At 36.6% G+C, this 22,542-nt stretch overlaps 1 protein-coding gene across 1 annotated transcript in view; it reads left to right on the top strand.

Annotated features, from left to right (window-relative positions):
* Positions 1-425: 425 nt before the first annotated feature.
* CCDC93 (coiled-coil domain containing 93) overlaps positions 426-22,542 on the top strand; it is a 31,720-nt gene continuing 9,603 nt past the window's right edge. Inside the window, exons 1-16 of the mRNA XM_010714068.2 lie at positions 426-581; positions 1,921-2,015; positions 4,135-4,246; positions 7,899-7,997; positions 8,363-8,419; positions 10,577-10,677; positions 11,944-11,983; positions 12,394-12,486; positions 12,942-12,992; positions 13,882-13,968; positions 17,004-17,120; positions 19,201-19,263; positions 19,519-19,592; positions 20,144-20,225; positions 21,077-21,148; positions 22,326-22,397. Of these exons, the coding sequence (XP_010712370.1) occupies positions 441-581; positions 1,921-2,015; positions 4,135-4,246; positions 7,899-7,997; positions 8,363-8,419; positions 10,577-10,677; positions 11,944-11,983; positions 12,394-12,486; positions 12,942-12,992; positions 13,882-13,968; positions 17,004-17,120; positions 19,201-19,263; positions 19,519-19,592; positions 20,144-20,225; positions 21,077-21,148; positions 22,326-22,397 (1,356 nt within the window). The 5' untranslated portion in view covers positions 426-440. The remainder of the gene's footprint in view (positions 582-1,920; positions 2,016-4,134; positions 4,247-7,898; positions 7,998-8,362; positions 8,420-10,576; positions 10,678-11,943; positions 11,984-12,393; positions 12,487-12,941; positions 12,993-13,881; positions 13,969-17,003; positions 17,121-19,200; positions 19,264-19,518; positions 19,593-20,143; positions 20,226-21,076; positions 21,149-22,325; positions 22,398-22,542) is intronic.

Below are 22,542 nucleotides of genomic sequence, written 5' to 3' on the forward strand. Positions count from 1 at the left end.
GCTGATTTTTTTTTTTTTTTTTTAAAGCCGTACTTGGTCTAAAATTGCCTTGTCTGAACTGTGGGAAAGCCACAACAAATTTTCTGCTTGTTTCTCTCTAAGAATGAATGAATAAACAAATAAATAGATGTGTTAATGTGGATTACGCTGTCATGTGAAGGCTGAAATTGAAGGAAATGTACCTAACTGAGAATAAATGAACTGTGTTATGGCCATTGGGACAGGCTGCAGACTGGGAGTTTGGATAGGAGAGGCAGATTGTAGTATTTAAATGGGTGGGGAAGAAGAAGTGGCATTTAATCCACGCATTCAATATTTCTTTACTATTTTTCACTGAAACAACCGAGTTAATGGCAGCCCTTGGTTTCTCTAACTTGTCCTATGTTAAGATATTTAAGTCTGGAAAACATTCGTAACAAGAATGAGGGGAGAAATGTTGAATGAGTGTTCTGTTGCTCATTTGTCAGGTTGAAACAAGGGAAGATGAGGAACAAAACATCAAGCTGACAGAAATTTTGGAACTATTGGTGGCTGCTGGGTATTTCCGAGCAAGAATCAAAGGGTTATCACCCTTTGACAAGGTGAGACTAATGCATTATTTTATAAAATCCTTTTTTAAGTATATGTGGATTACATTTTTATTTCGAGTTAGTTTAGCAAGTCTAGATGACTCTTCTTAAAAAAAATAAAAGACATTTGCAGCATTGGCTTTGCCATTTAAGTGTGTCTGCACATGAGCCCTTTTCAGACAGTTTGCACCTCTTATGTTTTCTAAAACATTTTTATGCGACGAAGTCTGTCTTAAAAGAGACAGCTGGATTCAAACTAATGCTGATATGCTTTTCTGTGCATGGTACGGCTTAAGTTTGAGTCATATATAGGGAATTCTGCACCTCTGTCAACTAAAACTACTAGGAATATCTGATGTTTGGAGATAAACGCTTGTTTTTTTTTTATAAAGAGCACAATAATTTTTAAAAGAGAGAGATTTGTAGTGAGAGAATTGGCAAGAGAACAGAATAGTTATCTTAGTGAAATTATTTTGGGGCTGTTTTATATATCTGTAAAATGTCATGTGTGTCAACCATTCATTGTCCTAGGCAGGAAGTATGTGGTAGTGACAGTGAGCAAAGTTCAAGCTGAAAAGAGACTTCTGAATTGTTTTAGTGCTGACACTGTGAGAAGTTCCTGCACAGAGGTTTGAGAGGAGTTTTTTAAATGGACACTTCTGTTTTCTGCTCTTCCTTTGGCCATAGCACAGCTATATTTTCCAGCTTCAGTTTCTGAAAACTGCATGGCATTACTGATCTTAGGTGTTACGAGGCTGTGCACGCACACACAAAGTAGTTCCAAGGAGACAGCCTTGGGGTGTAATGTTGCCTTCCTGCATAGAAGTGTATGCATCAGGTTTATACATGCCTGAATACAATTGCAATTGACAGTGCCCAACTTTTACAAAGCAAGCATTGCTATTGAAAACAAGCTGGCTGCTAAGATAGAAAGAATACTGGTTAAGTGTTTTAGATGGGTTTGTCAAGAGGCTAATTGGTCTTAGAAAACCTTGTAACATCTTTATTTGGAGTATGATGTTAAGTTTTTCTACATTTTAAACTGTTCCGTATGCTCATCATATTTGCATACATTTAGGTTATATTGGATATGTTTGCACGAGATTGTCTTTCAGTACTTTGGTGTTTAATGAAAAGTTGATGAAATAGCTGAGGAGTTTAAATATGTCTAAGTAGCTCTAGGAACAGGGTCTGAAAATGATCTCTACAGAGTTAGGGATGTACATGACCATTTTTATCCTGCACACCTAGCGCTTGGTGTTACAAATGTCAGCATTTAGGAATGTAGGATATATTTGTTTCTATCTCTTCAGGTTCCCTTGGCATAACCATGCTGTTGCTCCCTTGATAGGTTGTAGGCGGCATGACGTGGTGCATCACTACCTGCAACTTTGATATCGACGTTGATTTATTGTTTCAGGAGAACTCTACTATTGGTCAGAAAATGTAAGTTGTTGAAATGGCAACAGTGTGGGGTTTTTTTGTTGTTGTTGTTTTCTTTTTTTTGTCTTAGGAAAGAAGATAGGAAGAATTATCTGTTATTTGCCTGTTTGTAACGAGGATTTTCAGTTAAAGTTTCTTTGTTTTCAAGATCACTAACTTTCAAAACATTCTGTGGGTTTCTGGGATACTCAGGCTGTAGTTCTATGAACTGTAAAACCAAAAAGAAGCTTATTCTAAAAAAAAGGCACTGTTACCCCCTGTGCGCTGCTGTGCTCTTACGTATCCCTGCTATGCAGCAAAAGCATTTATGTGGCTGAACAAGAAACTGGATTGAGAACTGATCCAGCTTAAAGCCTACCAAAAAAAAAAAAAAAAACGAAAATAGTTTTAAAATGAATCAGTTACTGGCTCCAGGTTTCTGTGCAGCTGTACAGATGCTTGTGCTGGCAGAAGGGGATGATGCAGAGGCCAAAACAAATGACAGAGAGAGACCACGCTGCTGGAAACTGTGGAATGCAACAGTAGAAGACCATCCTTGAGTTCCTTCTGTCTGCAGAAATAACCTCTTATTCCTCTGTCTGATTCTGGGTTGGAACTATAGGCATCAGCAGACAGAATCTAAAGCATGACATTGTTGCCAAAACAGTTACCTATCCTTATTATGACCTAATGAGACCATTTGGTTTCAGTATAATTTCTCCTGCAAGGAATTTACAGGAATTAGCTGGCTTAGGAGTATTCGGAAAGGCTGTGAAAATCATTTATGAGAAAAATTATGAGAGAGAGAATCAATTCTGAACTGCGTTATTTCTTTGTGTTTCTGTGATAAGAGCCATAGTTGAAGTTTGCAGAAAGTGAGAGTAGCCTCTCAAGTTATAGTTACATGAAGAGACTTACTTTCTCCATGTAGTTGGAAAGAGCATCCATCTGTACTGTTTTCTCAAAAATCATTTAGCATTGGCAAGACTTTAATCCATTTAGAAACAAAGATTTGTTTTTACTCCATTAAATTTAGAACTACTCGATCATCATAGCTACATAAAGCATTGGTAAAAACACACAGATTTAGACTAGCAATGAAGATGGTAGCGGTGGGTTTTCTTGTTCTGGGATTTTTTTTGTTGTTAGCTGCCAAGAAAATGTTTCTTATCCTTAAGAACAGGAAATAATTAAGTTGTTCTTAAAATGTTCTTTTCTCTCTCCAACTGACTGCGTGTAAAATTGGCGAAACAAAAACCAAGCTTAACTCCCACAGCAGCAGTAATGATTTATTTGTATTTTGTAAAGGCACTATTCCAAGACTCTGGTCTGTCTCATCCCTCTTGTTCCCCTTCATTTCTGTCAGAGTATCAGTTGTCCATCTGATCTGAGCAGTACAGGATATCACTGAAGTCAGTACTGGGCCACTTAATTGTTTTCCTTCATGGGAAAATCTGATTTCTCCATGTTCGTTCTTGATGCTGACACCTGCTTTAAAATGCAGTGTAGAGTATGGACAGCAAAAAAGGCCTCGCTCTACAATGAGGGATTTGTTGGAAGCAGAATGGTGTTCTTGTAGGTGGATGCTTTGTTAGATTAACCCTTTCATTTCACCAGATTGGAGTGAGATAGTTGCTGGTAAATTCAGTTTTACCCACTTCAAACCACAACCATATGAACTGTACCGTGCTTAGCAGTTAGGTGTAGTTCATATTTGTACTCCTAAACTTTCAGTAATGACATTGGGATAATTTGGCAGTTTTATTAAACAAATTTTTAAGTCCTTAGATGGGACGTGTTAGTCTTTGAATGCATATCTTTTACGTAGTATTACTAAAAGATAGAATACACACATAGAAATAAACACTGTATCTACAGACACCTTTGCATTTTGTATCATAGGTGAGCATTTCATCTGAAGTGACGGGCTATTTAATCATTGCTGGGGAATATATAGTGCAATGTAAAAGTTATTCTGTAACTGAAAGTTACAGCTGTATGCAGTGGAAGCCACTAGAGGGAACTTTCTAACTGCTAATTGTGTTTGCAAAAATAATTGGAAATTTTCAAGTGAAAACTGGGATATGCGTGCACTTGTGTTCATCTGGTTTTGTTTGGTTACTTTTTTTTTTTCTCCTAATAGTGCCTTAACTGAAAAAATTGTGTCAGTATTACCAAAAATGAAGTGTCCTCATCGTTTGGAACCACATCAGATCCAGGGTCTGGATTTCATTCATATATTTCCTGTTGTACAGGTAATAATTGTGCTGTGTATCAATACTTTGCTGAAAAAGGCCATAAAATTTGCGTGCAGACTTTAACAAGGATCCATACCATAGTACTGTTTGTCTCTTTATTTAACTTTGAAATGAATAACGACAGAAAAGTAGTTCAGATGAATGCTTTTGAAGAGCTAAATGGCATTATAGATGATCCGTGTTTAAGAAAAACACAGGTACTGAATTCTTTGAGGAGGAGTCACGATCTGTCTCTTGTGATATTTGTCTGCTTAAAAGGACTGAAAGACTGTATGGGTGGAAAAATAAATTCCTCTGTTGTGACCCTATTGCTGTGTGTTTGCTGAGCAGCACTGACCACGTGCATACTCGTAGTTCTCCATTTTATTAAGATTCAGGCTGACATGTGATAAGTTCCATTTACGTGTGGTATCTTAAGAATGCTTGGTATGTTATTATCATTCTTCAGACTTTAACTTCATCTGCACACAAAAATGTATTTCTCATAAACAGGGAAAATTGAGGCAGTCCAGCAGGCTTTTTCTTTATCTCCTTTCTTCCTTCCTGTGAAAGAGTGTAGCAAGCAAGAGCTTCATATAAATTCCAGTTTATAAGAAGCAAGGAGAACTTCCTGGTTTTCTTATCTTCTAATGAGAGGCTCTTGAGGGAAACCACTCTTAACTCTCTTTCCCCCAGTGCATGCTACTAGTACACAGCTTTCAAGCTGTAATCCTCCTGCTTACAGAGGAAAGCTTGTATTTTGTCAATGTGAGTTTTTGCTTCTGAACTTGTATCCTACTAGTGAAGAAAACCTACCTCAGATTAATTTCTCGCCCTGATCAATTTGAAATGATAATAATTGGCTACATATATCGTGTAAACGACATCTCTCACAGGAAGAATAATTCCTATCCTAAAGTGAAAATGTAGATTATTACTCCTGCTCTAAAAAATGTAGCACCACATATTCTTTTCTCTTAACCTCCTTTGTCCAAAATTTGATTTAGGATGTTACTTCTGGACACTTGGTCTTAATTGCTAGGCAGTGAGGGGTATAGCTAACCCATGCTTGTTCAAGAAAGTCTTTCTTGGTGAATGTAAGTTGTTGGTATGTAAAAGATCATTTTCTGGAAACGTGGCTTTCTGTCATTTTCTGGAAGGCTGCAGGATCTTAACAGGCCTAACATGCCAGGGCTTATAGGAATTGTGTATTTGATAATGACACTTCACTCAATTCATAGCTGAATTCAAGATTCACTTACTAGTTATAAATCACAAGGCAGTCCCCAGGTGATACAGAAGCTCTTTCCTCTGCTTAGAGTTGTGTTCCAAAAGCTTTTGCACTGTGCAAGCTAGTCCAGTGAACTCAATGGCATGAATTTAGCTGAATCCTTCTGAATAGGAAGAATTAAATTGTCCTGGCTCACTGCCACAGGCTGTAAAAAAATTTTTTCTTTAAAAAAAATGGGGGAAAAAAAGACTTAAAAAGTCAGAACCCAGTGAGCAGATATGGTGCAGTTCTTCCGCGTGAATTCTGCTTGTGTTTACAGAGGAAAAGTATGTACACAATCTTGTGTTGAAGTGTGCTTTGCAATTTATAGCTTATATTTTGAGCTCTCTTGTTGTCAGCATACTCCCTTCACTTTCCAGGGATTTCCAGGGATGTTTATAGCGCAGAAAACTCATTTTGGCTCAAACTTGAATCCCAAGTTGGATCTGATCTCTGATGTGACCTGCTGCACAGGCTTTCAACAGCTCACAAGATTTATCTTCTCTGACAAAGTGTACTTGAATCTCCTGTGGCTTTTTGTGTGGTCTTATAAATATCTCAAGAAATGTTTTTGTCTTGCAAAGGCATGTGGTTCTTGAAAACTTCATAGGCTCAAAGATGCACTGTTTCATGGTGGGGCTGTAGTTTGTGAAAAAGATCAATGATCTGTAACAGGAAAAAATAGTTGAAATGTGTAGAGCCTAGATGTAATGGCTTCTACCTGGGGCAGAGCCAATACTCATGAGGTCACATCCTAGTGGTGTGCTATGTCAGTGCTATGGACTAATGAGAAAAGACAGATTCTGTGCTGGGTCCTAGCACTGAGAACATTAGAATATACGCTGAGCCTGGAACATTATCTGTTCAGCTTGTGATTGTGTCCAATTCCAGCCCATTTGCCCCCACTCTGACTGCTCACCTGGACTGTGAACAGTTCAAGCTTGCTTTGTAGAAGAATGTTCACAGACTATGTAGAAGCTACCTGGACTATCTGTTTGTTTTAAAGTGTGCTCCCGAGGGCATCTTTGGAGTAAATAGAAGTATACCTGACTGCATGCAGAGTATAGTCATGTTTTTGTGTCTGTGCTGTAAGCACAACACTTTCTGGAACCAAAGGCCTGTGCCATAAGTAGTGAAGCAGAGAGACAACCCTGATGGCTCATATAGCGTAGTAGTGTTTTGAGTATAGAATGTGATATAATTTTTGCTGGCTGATAGAATGGATGTCATGGTCTGGTGAGTTTGAGCTACGCTGACTGTTCCATGGTGTAAACAGAAATGCCAGAAAACCGAAGTTCCACTATTTTGTGTACTACTGTGTTTTTGCTCTATGTTTTAGAAGTACAGTGTTGATAATGTTTAACAAGTAGTAATGATGAATACTATTGAAAATCTAATTACTTAGTATTCTGGTCACACGTACATTGTAAAAGTGTGTTACTAGCTAAGAGTGTGCTACTGTGAAGTAGCAGCTTCCTCCTGCTAAGATATGAAGTTTCTCCAACTCATTATTAGAAGGGGTAGGGAGGGCTGTAGATCTTTTGGGGGAAGTCAATTATTGATTTATTTTTTTCTTCCTTAAAATTGCAAGCTAAATAAATAATGCTAAAAGTGATACACAATTATTTGCATTTCAGAGACTCATCATTTTACTTTTTGGAATACATTTAATTGAGATGCTAATATTTGGATCACGCAAATCGATATTGGTAGAATTCAGATGAACTTTACTTGTAGTTGTGAAGATTTCATGGTGTTTATAAATCAGTTTGACAGCTGAGAATTCCTAGTAGTTGAAGCTTCAATACTTTCCATACTTGTTGTAAGAAATTAATTAAAATATAAAAGCAATTAAGTATATGAGAAGTTGCACTGCAAGCTAACTATAAGGGAAATCATGAAGGAGCACAACTAATTCTGCAGTACTGTTTAAAATCACATACATAGAAGTGTTTTTTGGGGGGGATATCAGGCCCCGTTCTAAGAAGCGTGGAAGGGGAGTCAGTTCAGTCTGAATCCCTCTGTAATGTGAACAGAGTGGCTCAGAAGTGGTTTGTGTTGTTCAATATAAGAAATTCAGCAGAATGAATGTTGTTTAGGTGTTCACATGTGAAAATACAACTGCAAGGGTAGCCATGTGATTTCTTATAATTTCTTAATAGTTGTGTGATTCAACCTTTCATTCGTCTTTTTAATTCATAGAGGAATGGCCAACACGATGCTTATGCAATAGCTAATGCACAGTCATTTTATTAGGAGTAGGTCCTTCAGTTACCATCTTCACAAATAATTGTCTTATTTGTGTTTTTCTTTATTGTATTAAAAACAGTGATGCAGCAGTTCAGTGTCGGCTGTTGTTGTCTTCCTTCCTTTTCCCACTGATGCAGATTTCTTTTTCAGTGGCTGGTGAAACGTGCAATAGAAACAAGGGAAGAAATGGGGGACTATATCCGTTCTTACTCTATATCACAGTTTCAAAAAACTCATAGACTTCCAGAGGTAAGACAGAAAATAGTTTGCTTTTCTGTTACAGTATGTAGAATGCCTGGGTGCAATATCAGCTTCACAGCTCTGTGAATTGTTCATCCCAACTTTCTTTCTGTGTAGTGTAGTAATGAGATCCCCTAGAAGGACTGGGCTTGCATAAACATCAGATACTGTATAAGCAGAGACCAGAAAGACTGCCATACCTAGCAGATGTGAGGAGCAAATATTTTTCTGCTATAGGAAATCACTAGCATTTCACCAAACAATTGGTCAACTCAGTTAGAAAGTATTTGACAAATTTGTTTGCTAAACTTATTACAGTGGTTGAGATTAAGTCTTCATTCCTGGTATTTTTAATCACCTCTGATGTCTTGCAGGATGATGAATTTATGCAAAGAAAAGAGAAGGCTATCAAAACAGTTACTGATATCTTTGTAAGTAAATTATTATTATTTTCTAATGATCAAGAAGCAAGCAATTTTAGTAATGAATGATAGTGTTTGGTTTAATTCTGCTTGAAGCATCTGCTTCTGGATTTTTTCCTGAGAAGGTCCTATGCTGAATATCATTCTCAGGAAGGGCTACAAAAGACAACACTTGATGTTGGAAACCTTTTAGGTGTACATTATTATATGTAGGTGAACCACCAACACAGTGCATGGTGTTCCATGCTATCAAACAAATCACCTGCTTACAGGTCATTCAGCCTTCACTGGGCTGTTTGTCTGAAGCCACCAGCAACTGGACTTAATCTCCATCGTAAATGGGTATTATTGTTTTATTTGTTCACCAGTATAACCTTCTAAATGGAGGGAACAGAAGATTTAATTCATGAGATCTCTTAAGGTGTCAACACGAGTGCAGTCCAGAGGAATGTGCAGAGTGAATTTTAAGGGGAAAAAGCACACAAGCTTTCCTGTCTGTAGAAACTGGAAGGAAGGGTATAATTTCAAGACTTCTGCAGGTCACCTTTAAATTGCCTGACAATGGAATTGGAAGAGAAATCAACTTTCCTAAAAGAGAATCACCAAGTGTGAAAGATTAGGCTGTTGTCTGAATTCATCATTAGACCTGTGCTCTAAGGACCTGCCCTTCTTTACTCAGAGGGACAGTACAGTGTGATTTATGGTCCCAAGGTTAGAAAAGGGAATATTAAATATCAGTAATGGTTATTAGAATAAGTACTTCCACTGAAAAGTGAGTGTCTTATTAAATGGAAATTCTCTTACAGTGCCTTTGTTCAAGTACTTGATTGGCTAATGCCAAGGCTAATGTTAATGGCACAATGGCTATGCTTAATATATAATGTACTGTATAACCGTAAAAGCTATGACTTTCATTGCTTTTCTGTGGGTGTGCAAATGCATGTTGTGGGAGTTTCTTGATGGCAAAAGGCTTGTTGATGTAACTGGTAAAAATGTAACAAGGTTTGAAACAAGGATGACAGAAATTCAGATTGGAAACAAGTGAAAAATTGCAAAGAGTAACTTCCAAATTCAGGAGAAATTTGCTGAGGAATGCTATTGTCACTTGTCTAAAATCTCTACTTTGGGATTATGTGTGTTTGAAAGAGATTGAAAGCTGGTTTAGCAAGGTTAAAGTTCAAGAACTGTAGAAAATCATAGTTTGTGTTATATAAGAGATTATATCAAGCATAGTCACTTTTATTTTCCTTTGCAACTTCTTGCGTTGAATCATTTGTCCTGCGTGAGTAGGATTGTTTGAAGTTAAGCATATTAAAAAAGCCTATGTAAAAAGCACACGCTTCAACTTCATCTTTTATTTTAGTTCTGTGTCTGTTTTAACCATTCTGAGCCTGGCTCTTGAGGGGTTTTAAATTATTCCAATGTAAAACGAACCAAAGGAAATAAAGCCGTTGCTTTTTGTTGTGGACTGTTTGGTGATGATGAGGAAGTTCTTCTCTGCTGTGATGAAGGTTGGAACTCCCTCTCAGGAAAAAAAATAAAAATGGATAAGAGTAAATGTCAACTTGTGGTGTCCCATGAATCCTTGTTTTGTTGGTGGATTGTCATCCAGCTCTAAGATCACCTTGGGATAATAGCGTGAGATTTTAGCAAAAGATTTGTTAAGATATTTTTGTTCCTTAAGTAGCAGTAGGATCTGCTTTAGTTCTTGTGACTAGGTAAACCTGTGGTGACTGTGTAGATAATGGTTATATTTAATTAATATCATTACAAGTAGAATTAACTAGTAAAAGAGGAAATATTCTATACCTTGGCATTATCAGGTTAATTGTAGAACCTTCATTACTTTTTTCAGTAGATTTGTTGTGTTGTTTCTCATTTTTCTTTAAAATCTGATTAAGAAGAAGGTTGAAGAAATGTTTCTTGTCAAATAACTTGTTCTAGTTTCTTTAAAATGTGGAAAAACAGATCCTGTAGCACATGGAAATGAATTTAGTGTAAAATTTTGTGTAATTCCAAAAAAAAAATGAAGTATCAGGTGTTGAAGTACATTGAGTTTAAAAGCAAGCAGTGTTAAAATGCCACTGTAAGTAGTAATGCTTTGCATATTTATTTATTCAGTAAAAAAATGCAAGCTCTGACTTCATTCACTGTCTTGTCTGACAGGAAGTTTACAAACCCCAGAGAAAATACAAACGTCAGAAGGGAGCTGAAGAACTACTAGATGAGGAATCAAAGGTTCACGCTACACTTCTGGAATACGGCAGGTGAAAGACTTGTTTTGTTTGAGGGTTTTATGTCGTGTACGTTTAAAAATTGATTGTGTTTTGTTTTTAATTCTATTTGAGAATCAAACTTTCAGATTTACTCCAGTCAGGTTTCAGGCTTACTTTACTCATCCTGTTCTCTTGTGAACTCTATACTCTCTCTCTCTCTCTCTCTCTCTCTCTCCATATTTATATATATGGACAATGAGCCATTGTACCACCATTGGGAACCCATTTTCTGACTTTACCCCTTTAGTGAGTTATGTTTATTGAATGTACTTATTCTTTGCTTCTCAAAAATGGCTTATGCAATGATGGCAATACTGTTAATGCTTCTATATTAAAACAGCTTTATACATATTCTGTGGGAGGTGATGCTCTATCACTTTGCCTACACTGCTAAGCTTTAAAATGCAGAGAGAAATTAATGTTGGTGAATTCTTGAAAACTTGGAGTTATGCTGTCATAAAATAGGACTGAACTTAAACTTACCCCTTAAGCATGAGTGTTGAATAAATGGAGAACAAGTGACAGTTACACTTTTAACTTCAAGCTATTAAAGGCATAAATAGTCATGCTTCTGCACTAGTTAAGGAATTAAGGAGTTGTAGCTGTGATCTAGTCATATAGAAAACATCACTCTTTGTGACTGGATATGCTGCAGGTTTAGTGCTTCCTAAGTGTGTCTGAGTTGCTCATCTCTAAAATTTCTTTCTACCTGATTTTTCTTTAAGATAGTATTTCTAAACTAACAATATAATTCAAATATCAATTTTTGCCTGTCTAGAAAAAGAGGTAGAAAATTGTGAGTATATCTTTGAGACTCTGAACATTGAGCTTCACAAAGAAATTACAGTTTCATCAAAGCACGTAAGACTGTTTTTCTGAGGAGTACAGATTGTACTTACAGTTTCCTAAGGCCTTTCTAGAATTCAGAAGCTAATTGTTCAGGATTAAATTCTGACTGGAAGGAGAACAGCTCTTTTGCCCTTTATGTCACAACATTGTAAGAAGAGTCTAGATGTACAAATCATACTGGAAAGAGTGGACTGAGGTGGAATTGTTCTGTAAATATGCTGTAGTACCTGCTTATTTCATTTATTTAAAGGATTCCAAAACTAACATGAACCTGGCTTTGGATGTTAGTTTCTGTTTAATGAATCACTTTTTAGCGGATCTGATCAGTAAAAACTGATAGAAACTTAATTTGTTTGTGGAAGTTGGAGACAACAATGTGTTTATTTCATGTTACTGTTATTCTTTTAGGAGGTATGGATTTAGCAGACAAGCAGGAAAAACAGAACAGGTGAAGAACTTTTGAACTTTTAAAACATACTCAAATTTTTGGAAGAATTGCATTGCTTTTGTTGGAGCATTGGTTGCTGTAAGATCTTAAAGATACACAACATCATATTTTGGGTTACACAATTGACTTGTGGGGTTGGTAGTTCTCAGAAGACTATGGAATAATGGATCTGTGCCAAAGATGTGTCTAGCCAGCCAGGGACACTGTCTTGAAGAGCTAGAATAATTATGAAGTGTGAAAAGGCTGTCATGAAAATGAAATGATGTGTGAGCCTGTTCCAGTAGCTGAAATGTTTCCATAACTGGAACATAGTTTATATCTGGGTTTTTTTGTTGTTGTTATTGCTGTCTGTATTAATACTTTAGATTACTGGGACTAGATTTAATATTTTCTTAATTTCTCTTCAAAAGACTGAAGATAAGAAAATTATGCTGCCCTCAGGGCTTACAGCAGCAGGAAAAGCTGAGCCTTGTGATGAAGATGACCTTCGGGCAGCTGAAGAGGTGTGTCATCTGTCTAAATAGGCATAGATGAAACTAACTTGTGGGGAAGGAAACAGTTATCACTGCTCTCCTCTATCACTGTCATTCGCTTCAGGAAGGAAGATTTCTGTGCTTGCTTTCCTGAAGAGAATATGGAACTTGAAGTCAGTGTGCCAAAATTAAATGTTTACTGGTATTTAGTAACAAAAAATTAAATTCTGTTTTGGACTCTGAGCGTTTTTAGGAGGTCAGGGTTTGATTTGATACGGGGAGCTGCAGGCTAACTTACAGTCTGTACTCTTTTCTGTATTTGGTAGTTTCAGCCACCTCTGAATTAACTTTTGCAGATCTACTGTCCCATTACTTGCATTAAAATACACGTTACGTTATATTAGTTGTATATATATGCCACTGTCAATAGCCAGAGATAAGTTAGGTAATAGAAGATTTGTGTAATACCTGTTATTTTATCCTAGCTTCGCATTAAAACTCTGATGACTGGAATGGCTGCAATGGCAACAGAAGAGGTAAACAACGTCTAAAATTGATACAGCTTTGTTTAAATTGTGGTTGGTTATGTTTTAGCAGTCACAGTTCGTATTCATCATCAGTGTTTCTGCTTTGTTGGGCTCCATAGTACATTATGATACAGGGGTGAGGATACTCATGCAAATTTTAGTACAGTCTTCTCCAGTCTTGAATTGTTTTCATTCTTGGAAAATAGAGCAGCACAACATTATCATTTTGGCACTTGTTTTCTAGTTGTCATTCACTCTTTATGGTAATTATTCCTAAAATCAAGCTATTTGTGAGTCTGAAGTCTTGGAATGATTATGCATTTAAGTGCTCATGAAGAGAGTGCATGAAAAGATGGTTATATTAGGAAGACAGTAATTCTTAACGAGGCTGATAACTTAATCCTGGTAAAATAATGTAAACAAGTGCCTCTTTCAAATGTTATTTACAAGGAGAATTTAAGGGGAAAGATGTCACAGTGCTATCTTATGAAGATAGCCAGCTGAATAATCATTTAAAATTTCATTTTAAAATTGTATGCATTTCATGGTGTTTTTCAAAGTGCTGATAAATATTAGAAATAATACCATTAGTATAAGACATTTGGAAAAAAAACAACTGACTTTGTGTTTTCAGTTAAAATTCATAGTTGCCTGCAGTAAATCTATATGTAATGGAACTTCTAGACTGCAATAATCTTGAAATTTCTTTGGGTGAGAGGAATGGGAAGAAATTTACATTTAAGAATTGCTTCAGTTTATTTTGATACTCAGAAGAAAAGGCATTATTTTGTCTGATCTCAATGTTGATTGAAATGTGAAGAGCATGGTGAAATTGCCCTGTGAAAAGAACAGGCAGTTCCAAAACTCTCAATATTATGTTGCTTTGATACAATTGCAGGGCAAGTTGACAGCAAGCACAGTAGGACAGATAGTTGGACTCCAGTCGGATGAGATCAAGCAAATAGTGTCAGAATATGCTGAAAAGGTAAGTGTGTTTCCTGATTAAGATTTACCAAGTCATGATTGATAGTTTATTAATTAAAGCTTTCACATCAATTGCTGTGATTGTCTTAAAACAATACTGTTTTATATATGCTGTGGGTGATAGTACAGTTAGGATTTAGAGAACTATTTCAGTGAGACTTAAACATGCATAACCTTTTGGCAGAGCATGCATTTTTAATTATGTTCATGAGCATCTTGGGTGTTAAGCAGCTTCTTAAACTTCTTTCGGGATAAAGGGCCTGTGCCCATATCTGTTGAAGTCAGAGATGTAAACTCAGTGCTTTTTATAACGTTAAGTACAGAAATACGGACACAGGGATCTTACTTGCGCTCGTTTCCAATTATCACTTGTTCTGGATCTGTCATTCTCAATCTAGTATTATAAAAAAAAAACCCAAATTTTTATTGCTTTAAAAGTCGGGGGCGTATATTAGCTCTGTTCATTGTGTTCACTGTGATTGTTTTCTTTACAGTAATGTGAGAAGAAAATCTAGCTCTTCAAGCAATTAATACATATAATACATCACTGCCAGTTATGAGTTATAGGTTGCTCTTATTTGTCCAATAGTCTTCTCATATTTCTTCTTTTTTGTTGACACTTATGAGGTATGGAGCTTTCCCATTTGGGAGATAAACCCTATAACTCAACGGAGTCTATATCAAATTCTTGGCCTTTCTTTATTGTAAAAGATTGGAAGAACAGAAGTCCAGGGGTCATATTTCAATGTTACATTTCTTCTGCTCTGAGAGAAGGCAGCAAGACCTTGACTATTACAGTACAACAATGATTAATACTCTGGGAAGTAAGAACTGATTCAAGTCAAGCCAAAAACATATGGCTTTTCAAATCTACTGGATTTGAAAAGAAAAAGAAAAAAAAAAAAGGGTGTGTGCATGCATACACCAGGAAAAGAGAACTAAGGATGTTACCAAACAGCTTATTAAAGCAACAAGAGCACTCATATAATGTTCTAATAATTTTAACCCCTTGTAACTATTCCTAGTCTGAAGAACGGAAGAAGTGCTTATTTGTCTGTCAGAGTTTTAATAGAATCCACAGGTGCATTTCCCGTGAGGAAAGCTGGCAGGCAGAAATCTAGATCTGATTTTGCCATTTGTTAAGACTGTTCTTACAAGATTGTATTTTTGCTGAAGATCAATGGACGCAGCTTTCTGCTCACCCCATTAACTTTGTAAATTCAAAGGAATGATAGCTTTTTATTAGCCCATCCATTGCAGCTTTTTAAAGGATAATTATTCGAAGCAGCTTTGAATTTTACTGTATTAGAGGGATTATCCCTCTGATCATTTACAGATATTCCCATTCATAGTGGAAGCTTTGAGACCTTCAGTGCAAGTTCATAGAGAGGAACGCAAAACATACTGATCTACATTCTTTGTAGATTTGACAGTAATCTCAATTGCTTTCCCGTTTTTCTTCTGATCATGTTTATAAAACATTGGAAAAACAGTTGAATCAGATTGAATCCTTCTAGGAGGACATAGAAAGTACAGTGAGAAAAAGCTGTTCCTTCTATGTTTTCATCACAACAATTTTTACATTACAACTAATGCCATGTGGGAAGTTATTTCTAGTAGAGAAAACCTAAATATTTTATTAATGCTATAGATTTCTATTCTCAGGCATAATAATTAAAATGAATATGTGCATGGTAGAAACGAGGAGAAATGGAGTATGGCCGCACTTCATACACTTCCTCAGAAGACTTTAATGAATTTAACTGGAACTATTTGTTGCCAAGAATGTTCTATATGGATTCATATTATTATTTTTTTTTTTGCGAGATCAATCTCAGATTGGTTTAGCTAACATTTCTTTCTCTCACATTTCCAGTTTTCTTGGTTTGCATGTAATGTGTGTAGTGCCCATTCCAGCACCTGATCACTCTTTCAGAGAAGAAATTTTTCTTATATCAAGTCTGAACCTCTCCTGGCATAACTTGAGGCCATTCCCTATTGTCCTATTGCTAGTTGGGCAGGAGATGAGGCTGACCTCCACCTCACAGCAACCTCCTTTCAGGGAGTTGTAGAGAATGATAAGGTCACCCCTGAGCCTTCTCTTCTCCAGACTGAACAATCTCAGTTCCCTCAGCCATTCCTCTTAAGACTTGTGCTGCAGACCCTCACAGCTTCGTTGCCATTCTCTGGATGCGCTTCAGGGCCTCAGTGTATTTCTTGTAGGGGCCCAAAACTGAGCACATTGTGCAAGTTTTGTGCACACATGTGGCCTCATGAGAGCTAAGTGCAAGGGATTGATCAAATCCCTGGTAATACGAGAAGTAAATCTTGATGTGTATCTTTTTAATATAGTGTTGCAGGTGTTGTTTGGAAGCATTATTTCTTCTCCTAATTAGGTGGGAAGAAAGTACACGAATTGTTAGGATAGATGTCAGAATTGCTTCACAAAAGTAGAATAAAATTAAATAAAAGCTTAGAGAGGTAAACGTAATTACCTCATTGAGTATATCATTGTCATTCAGCTTGCTGCATCTATGCCAGTGTTTCAGTATCTAAAGACAACCGTTGGATGCTTTTGAGAGTTCTGGATTTACGTATTGAGGTATGGATAATCTCCTGTTCAAGAAGTTGAGGAAATACCATACTGAAGCATGCTTATACTGAAGTAATGCTGCTGCGTAAGAGGATTTTCAACACGTTTGGTTTTGTTTGTGGTGCTGCTGTTCTTGTTTAAAAACCTTAATAGGTTTAACTGTGATGCTGATGCAGTATACTACAATTAATCAATTGTTGCAGTATTCTTATCCATTCGTACAGCACCTCACTAACTTATTTTACCTAATCTTTTGGGATGTAATTTAGTTATTTGACTGCTTTCTTACCTTGGCATAAGTTAAATTGATAAGTTACTGTGGGGTACACAGTTCTCGATGAGGAATATCCCGAGTGTGCTCCAGTTTGGCATCTCCTTAGCTATGGTAGAGGCAAAAAACATTGACATGATGTTCAACAGTCTGTTACTGTTCTTTATTTTAGCAGTCTGAGCTTTCTGCTGAGGAGCGACCAGAAAGGCTTGGAGCTGCTCAACAGCACAGAAGGAAGGTGGCATCTCTGAATAAGCAGATTTTGCAGAAAACCAAACTCCTGGAAGAGGTAAGAATTGCGTGGGGGGATCAAAGAAGAAAACACTGATAAATGTGGGGCATGGCAGGAGAGACTGGTAAGTGAGCTTGACAGTTGTGGGTGAGTCTTGCAGCTGTTTTGTGCTGTATTCTTATAATCTTAAAAGCAGGACGGATCCCCAGTGTCTGAGATGTTCAAAATCATTTTTTTTTTTCTGGAGCAGATATTTTTGGCCTTCTGCAAAATTGTAGCATAGTGTAGCTGCTGAATTAGTAACACAGAATATTCTTGTAACTTGGTGTATGCTGAGTGGATTACCTTTTAATTTCTGGTGCAAGTCATTTCCTTTACTCATTTTCTTGGTTTATGCATAAATGTATTTGCTTCCTTTCCACATACTGCTGAGAAGGCTGCAGTTTGCAGTGGAGAGAAAATAAGATTGTAAATCACAGATGAAACAGTGGAGTTCTTAATTACAAACCTACTTTTAGTTTCCAGATGAACTTTGTATCCACAGGAATATTGAATGAATATTTTCTTAGTTCTGCAATGTTCTTTGCCATTTTAACAGTTGAGGGCCATTGAGTTCTGTGTTGGTTATTTTCAGTACATAACAGTCTGTGTTATGTTTTTATAGAGAAGGAAGTACTGGCAGCTGTAAGCCAAATATAATTCTTTCATCACTGTACTAAAGTAAAAATTTCCTAGCAGATCTTCTTATCGTTTGCCAAAGGCAGCTTTTGTGGGGTAGGATAGAAGAAGCTGAAATCAGTGGTAGTCAAGACTTCCTCTTAAAATGTGATTGTGAAATTCTCATTTCAGTACTGCAGTAAGTTCTGGCAAGAGTTCTATCAAATAGTTCTTTAATTTTTGTGTCAGTTTTCATGAAATGTGGACTTTGGGCTTAAATTAGGGTTTTTTTTCAACTAGCTCAAATTTGGCCTATTGGTGAGAAATATAAAAATTGTAATAAAAAAAAAAAATTGTTGTAAGTTTCCCCATGGATAAGAATGAGTGAGGTGTTCGGTCACAGCTCCACGTTGTGAATGGCAACCTAAAACATCAGGAAAAGAAGTGAATCAGAAAGCCAAACGTGCATTTCTTTATTTGCAGCACTTCTGCTTATCTTTTCTAACCCTTGTCCTATTTCTACTGTTTCTGCTTGTGATGTTACATTAAACTGTAAATACTTTAGAGAAAGGGGGACCTACAAACAGGAGGGGAATCAACTCTTTTAAAGGGTCGATAACTGCAGGACAAGGAAAAATGGTTTTAAGTTGAGGGAGGGAAGATTTGGGTTGGATGTCAAGGGGAAGCTCTTTACTATGAGAGTGGTGGTGCTGGAACAGGCTGCCCAGAGAGGTTGTGGATACCCTGTCCCTGGAAGTGTTCAAGGCCAGATTGGATGGGGCCCTGTGCAGCCTGGTCTAGTATTAAATGGAGGTTGGTGACCCTGCATGTGGCAGGGGGTTGGAGATTCATGATCCTTGAGGTCCCTTCCAACCCTGGCCATTCTGTGTGTGTGTGTGTGTGTGTGTGTGTGTGTGTGTGTGTGTGTGTGTGTGTGATTCTCTGTGATACTAAGCTATCTGGCAGTGAAGTAGTCTGTGGCATTTTGGTAACTCCCTACTTAATAGATTTTCCATAGTTTCCCAAAATAAAATCAAATAACTACTTGTTTTATTGGTATGGACAATTCTATGGTCTCATGATGTTTTTATGTAAGTCTTGAATTATCCTAGCTTATTTGGAGAAGTAAAAAATGGGACTCTCTTTTTTGCTTGGAACTTGGCTATCATAGCCAGGCTAAATAACTTCAGCAGAGATTCAGTCCAATAAGTTACAAAAGGGATTCCAGCAGAAAAGTAAAAGCTGCTGTTCATTCTAGGACCTAATACATCACGAAGGACAGGTGGAAAGTATTTGCTACTAGTAATTGTTCAGATTACTTAGAATAAAATGGACTCAGACAAGAAAATACTTTGATTGTAATGATTTGCCTGTTGTTTAACAGATAGCCATTATCAAGATCTCAAATACTGTTACTTTCTGTTACAGATGTAATTAGCATGAATTTAGAATCATACTCTGTTCTTTCTCTTCATAATAGCTGCAAGCTAAATGTGCTGATCTACAGGCAAAATGTACCGAAGCAAAAAAGACGTTAAGTGAGGTAATCTTTTTTTGTTTTTCTGTGTATTTACTCTAGCAGAATTGTTTCTGAGAATTCTTTTAAGAAGTTTTATATGAAGGGATTTATTAAATGGGGAAGCTGATTGATAACTTTTATGTTAAGAAAATTTTGAGTTTGTAAATTTCTATTTTTCTGTTCCCAAAGAAACTGATAGATTTTATTTATTACATTACCTAGAAGGGGAGACTTTTTTGTGATACGGTTATGAGGATTACTATTAATTACATTTCTTAGGTCAAGAGTTACAGTGAAAAGCTGGACAAAGAACTAGCAGCCTTAGAAACAATAGAATCCCAAGCAGATTCTAGGTAAGTCTGCATGTTTGTTCTCCTTTGTAGCTTTTGAAGTTATAAAAAATGATGGTTTTAAAATAAGTCATTCGTTATGTCTTGCTTTTTCAACCTAAGCAAAGAATTATTGTTTAGAAAAATAAATTCTCTAGCTTTCTTCCACTAGTCAGAAGATTAGCAAGTAATTAATTCAGAGTGGAAAAATCTCAATCTGTAGTTGAAAGTAATTGTAGATATTCAAATAAAGTAGAAGCACAAGTAACACTAAACATACATTTGAGGCCTTCCCATTTTGATATTCTTTATATTTGAAACCTTAATCTTGCATATATTAAATAGGGTGCTCTCAAAATTTCCACAATAATGAGGTCAGAGTATCACAAAACGTCAAAATTCTGAGGTAGTATCAGATTTTTCTTTATACTGTCACGATACTTGGATTTTTAATTTACATAGACTTTATTGTAAAGTTCTATAGAACTAAGCCTGTTCCGATGTCTTTTAGTTCTCTGTCTGCTTCAGTTAGAAACGAAAAGACTAATGCAGTTCTGCTTGGTCTTCAAATTTAGTGTGTTACAGAATCTGCGAACACTGGTAGCCATGAATGAAAACCTCAAAAGCCAGGAGCAAGAATTTAAAGCACATTGTAGGGTAAGTTTTAGTTTCTTAGATGACAGTTCATTTACAACTCGGTAAGGAAGCATTATACTTCTTCCCATTTTGTCCTTTCTTCCCATTTCCCCCATGCCATCTTCTTAGATGAGCCAGCAATGAGCTGAGGAGCCCAGTGTCAAAGTGGAAATCTTGTTGAAAGCCCCTAGCTTTGGAGCAAACCACTGGAGATAGGAAAACTGAGATAAATCTGTTACACTTTGCAGAGTAGCATTTCAGCTTGGCTGTTTAATTGTAGTGTATTACTGCTGTGTTTATGGGCTGCCTAGAAATATGATCAGAGAGATTTGTTTTCATTCTCATCTATTTAAACAGTAGGGGATGGAATTTAATGGGATAAAAAGAAGTGAACAGGCATACTGCACTCTGGTAGATACTGAGCACAGTTTTCCTATATGAACATTTTGGAAAACTCTGAAGAATTCTGATGGAAATGACCTTGCAGCTAACTTTAGGTTCATTCATTGTTAGGAATACCATGCATTGCAGTTGTGTCATGCTGTTGCTGTTGTAGTATTTCATTGTTTCCTTAGCTTTTCGTTTTCTATGTCGCTCACTGAATGTTATACTTAGCAGAGTATATTTGCCAGTATATTTACAAGTAAGAAATAAATCTTTTCCTGTGTTTGATAAAAGTAGATATTCATTTTTATGTAATGAGCTGAAAGCATGCTTAGCCCTGGGGACAGGGGTTGCTTTTGGGTCTTTAAAAATTTTAAAGCGTATTGTCAGCACCACGTTTGTTACACTTGTATGATATCAAGCCTCCATTCCCTTTTTTAGAGAGTAGGTCTCAATTAAAAGCAATATGAACTCCTTTTTTTAAATAGGAAGAAATGGAGCGGCTTCAACAAGATATTGAGAATTTGAAAGCTGAGGCAGCAGAAAACGGGGAGGAAGAGGTAAATAGCAAATGTGTGAAGAGCTTATTTTCAATTTGTGTTTTAAAATGTTGTTTTATGTCTTTCTGACTTGGGCACATTCTAGTTAGGATAAAAAGATCAGTTGCAATTTCTGAAGAATTCTCTTCTCCACCACTGGTAAAGCCACAGTTCAGGCTGATAAACAATGAAGAATCACCACAGTATTTTTCATTCTTCTTGCTAGAACGCATGGGACAAACTCATGAGTATTTTTGTCCCTTTTACTTTTTCTTTGTAGTATCAGAGAAGAATCTCTGGATGTTGTATTACGAGCAGTGCATATTTATGGCATAAACAGATCCTCCTCAGAAAATATTTGTTCTGGAGCTCTTTTTTTTTTCTCCTTCAGGTGGATATGTTTGAAGGATGGAAGCACAAGTTTTCAGTGGCTCAGAACACTGCATACATTAGCAGCTATCTGAAATTAGGTTTAACACCAGTGCAAGCAAACTGATAGCAATGAATAATGAATGAACAGAAAATGAAACACTCAACTTAATTGTTTCGATGAGTAAACATTTGATATATTTGTGTGCCAGAAATCAGGTAGATTATGGGTTCAATGATGCTGCTGTCCGTCTGAACACAGCATGAAACAATGAAAATGTAACTTAAATATTTAAAGAAGAGAAAGTGATCCATGCTCATTGCAGGAAGTGTAGAATGCACCAGTTCTGTTCTGTCCTGGGCCTTACCCTTCTGGAGGTTGGTGGCCTTGGCTGTGGCAGAGGGGGGTTAGAACTTGATGATCCTTCGGGTCCATTCCAACCCAAACCATTCTATGATTCTCTGAACTCTGCTGGTGAATCAAAGCGTACACTAAGTGTACACTAAACGTTTGCACAGTGGTTGCAGAGTGTCTTTGGATACACTTCATTTTGCTTAACTACTGAAAGCAGTGGAAAAACAACTGACAAATGTTAAAAACTAAAATCTAAAAGTGTTAGTTTGTGTGCAGTGAAAGATGAAAGTTGTCAAATTTTTAAATGTGGATTATGGATCATCGTTTAAAGAAATAGCAAGCGATGATGGTGTTCTAGTGGGAGCCATTCAGTGAAAGATACAAATACAGCCAAAACTCAACTTGCACATTTTCGTAATTGCAGCTCTCATTAGTCACTGTAATCCACAATTGTTTTGGGTTCTCAAATTCTAGGAGCCGAATAAGCTCATAGACCAGCAGTACAAAACTGAGAAAGAAAAACTTCAGAAGATCCGGCTATTGTTGGTAAGTCTATGAACTTACTTGGACAAAATGATTCAAGTTTTTCTTACTCTGTCACTTTTAATATTAATTTTACTTTTTGTTGTAATTGAAAAAAAAAAATTAAAAATCACAAATCATTTACAAAATAATATTGTGCCTCAGCCAA

The sequence above is a fragment of the Meleagris gallopavo genome, chromosome 7 (genome assembly GCF_000146605.3).
Source record: "Meleagris gallopavo isolate NT-WF06-2002-E0010 breed Aviagen turkey brand Nicholas breeding stock chromosome 7, Turkey_5.1, whole genome shotgun sequence".
Lineage (NCBI taxonomy): Eukaryota > Metazoa > Chordata > Aves > Galliformes > Phasianidae > Meleagris > Meleagris gallopavo.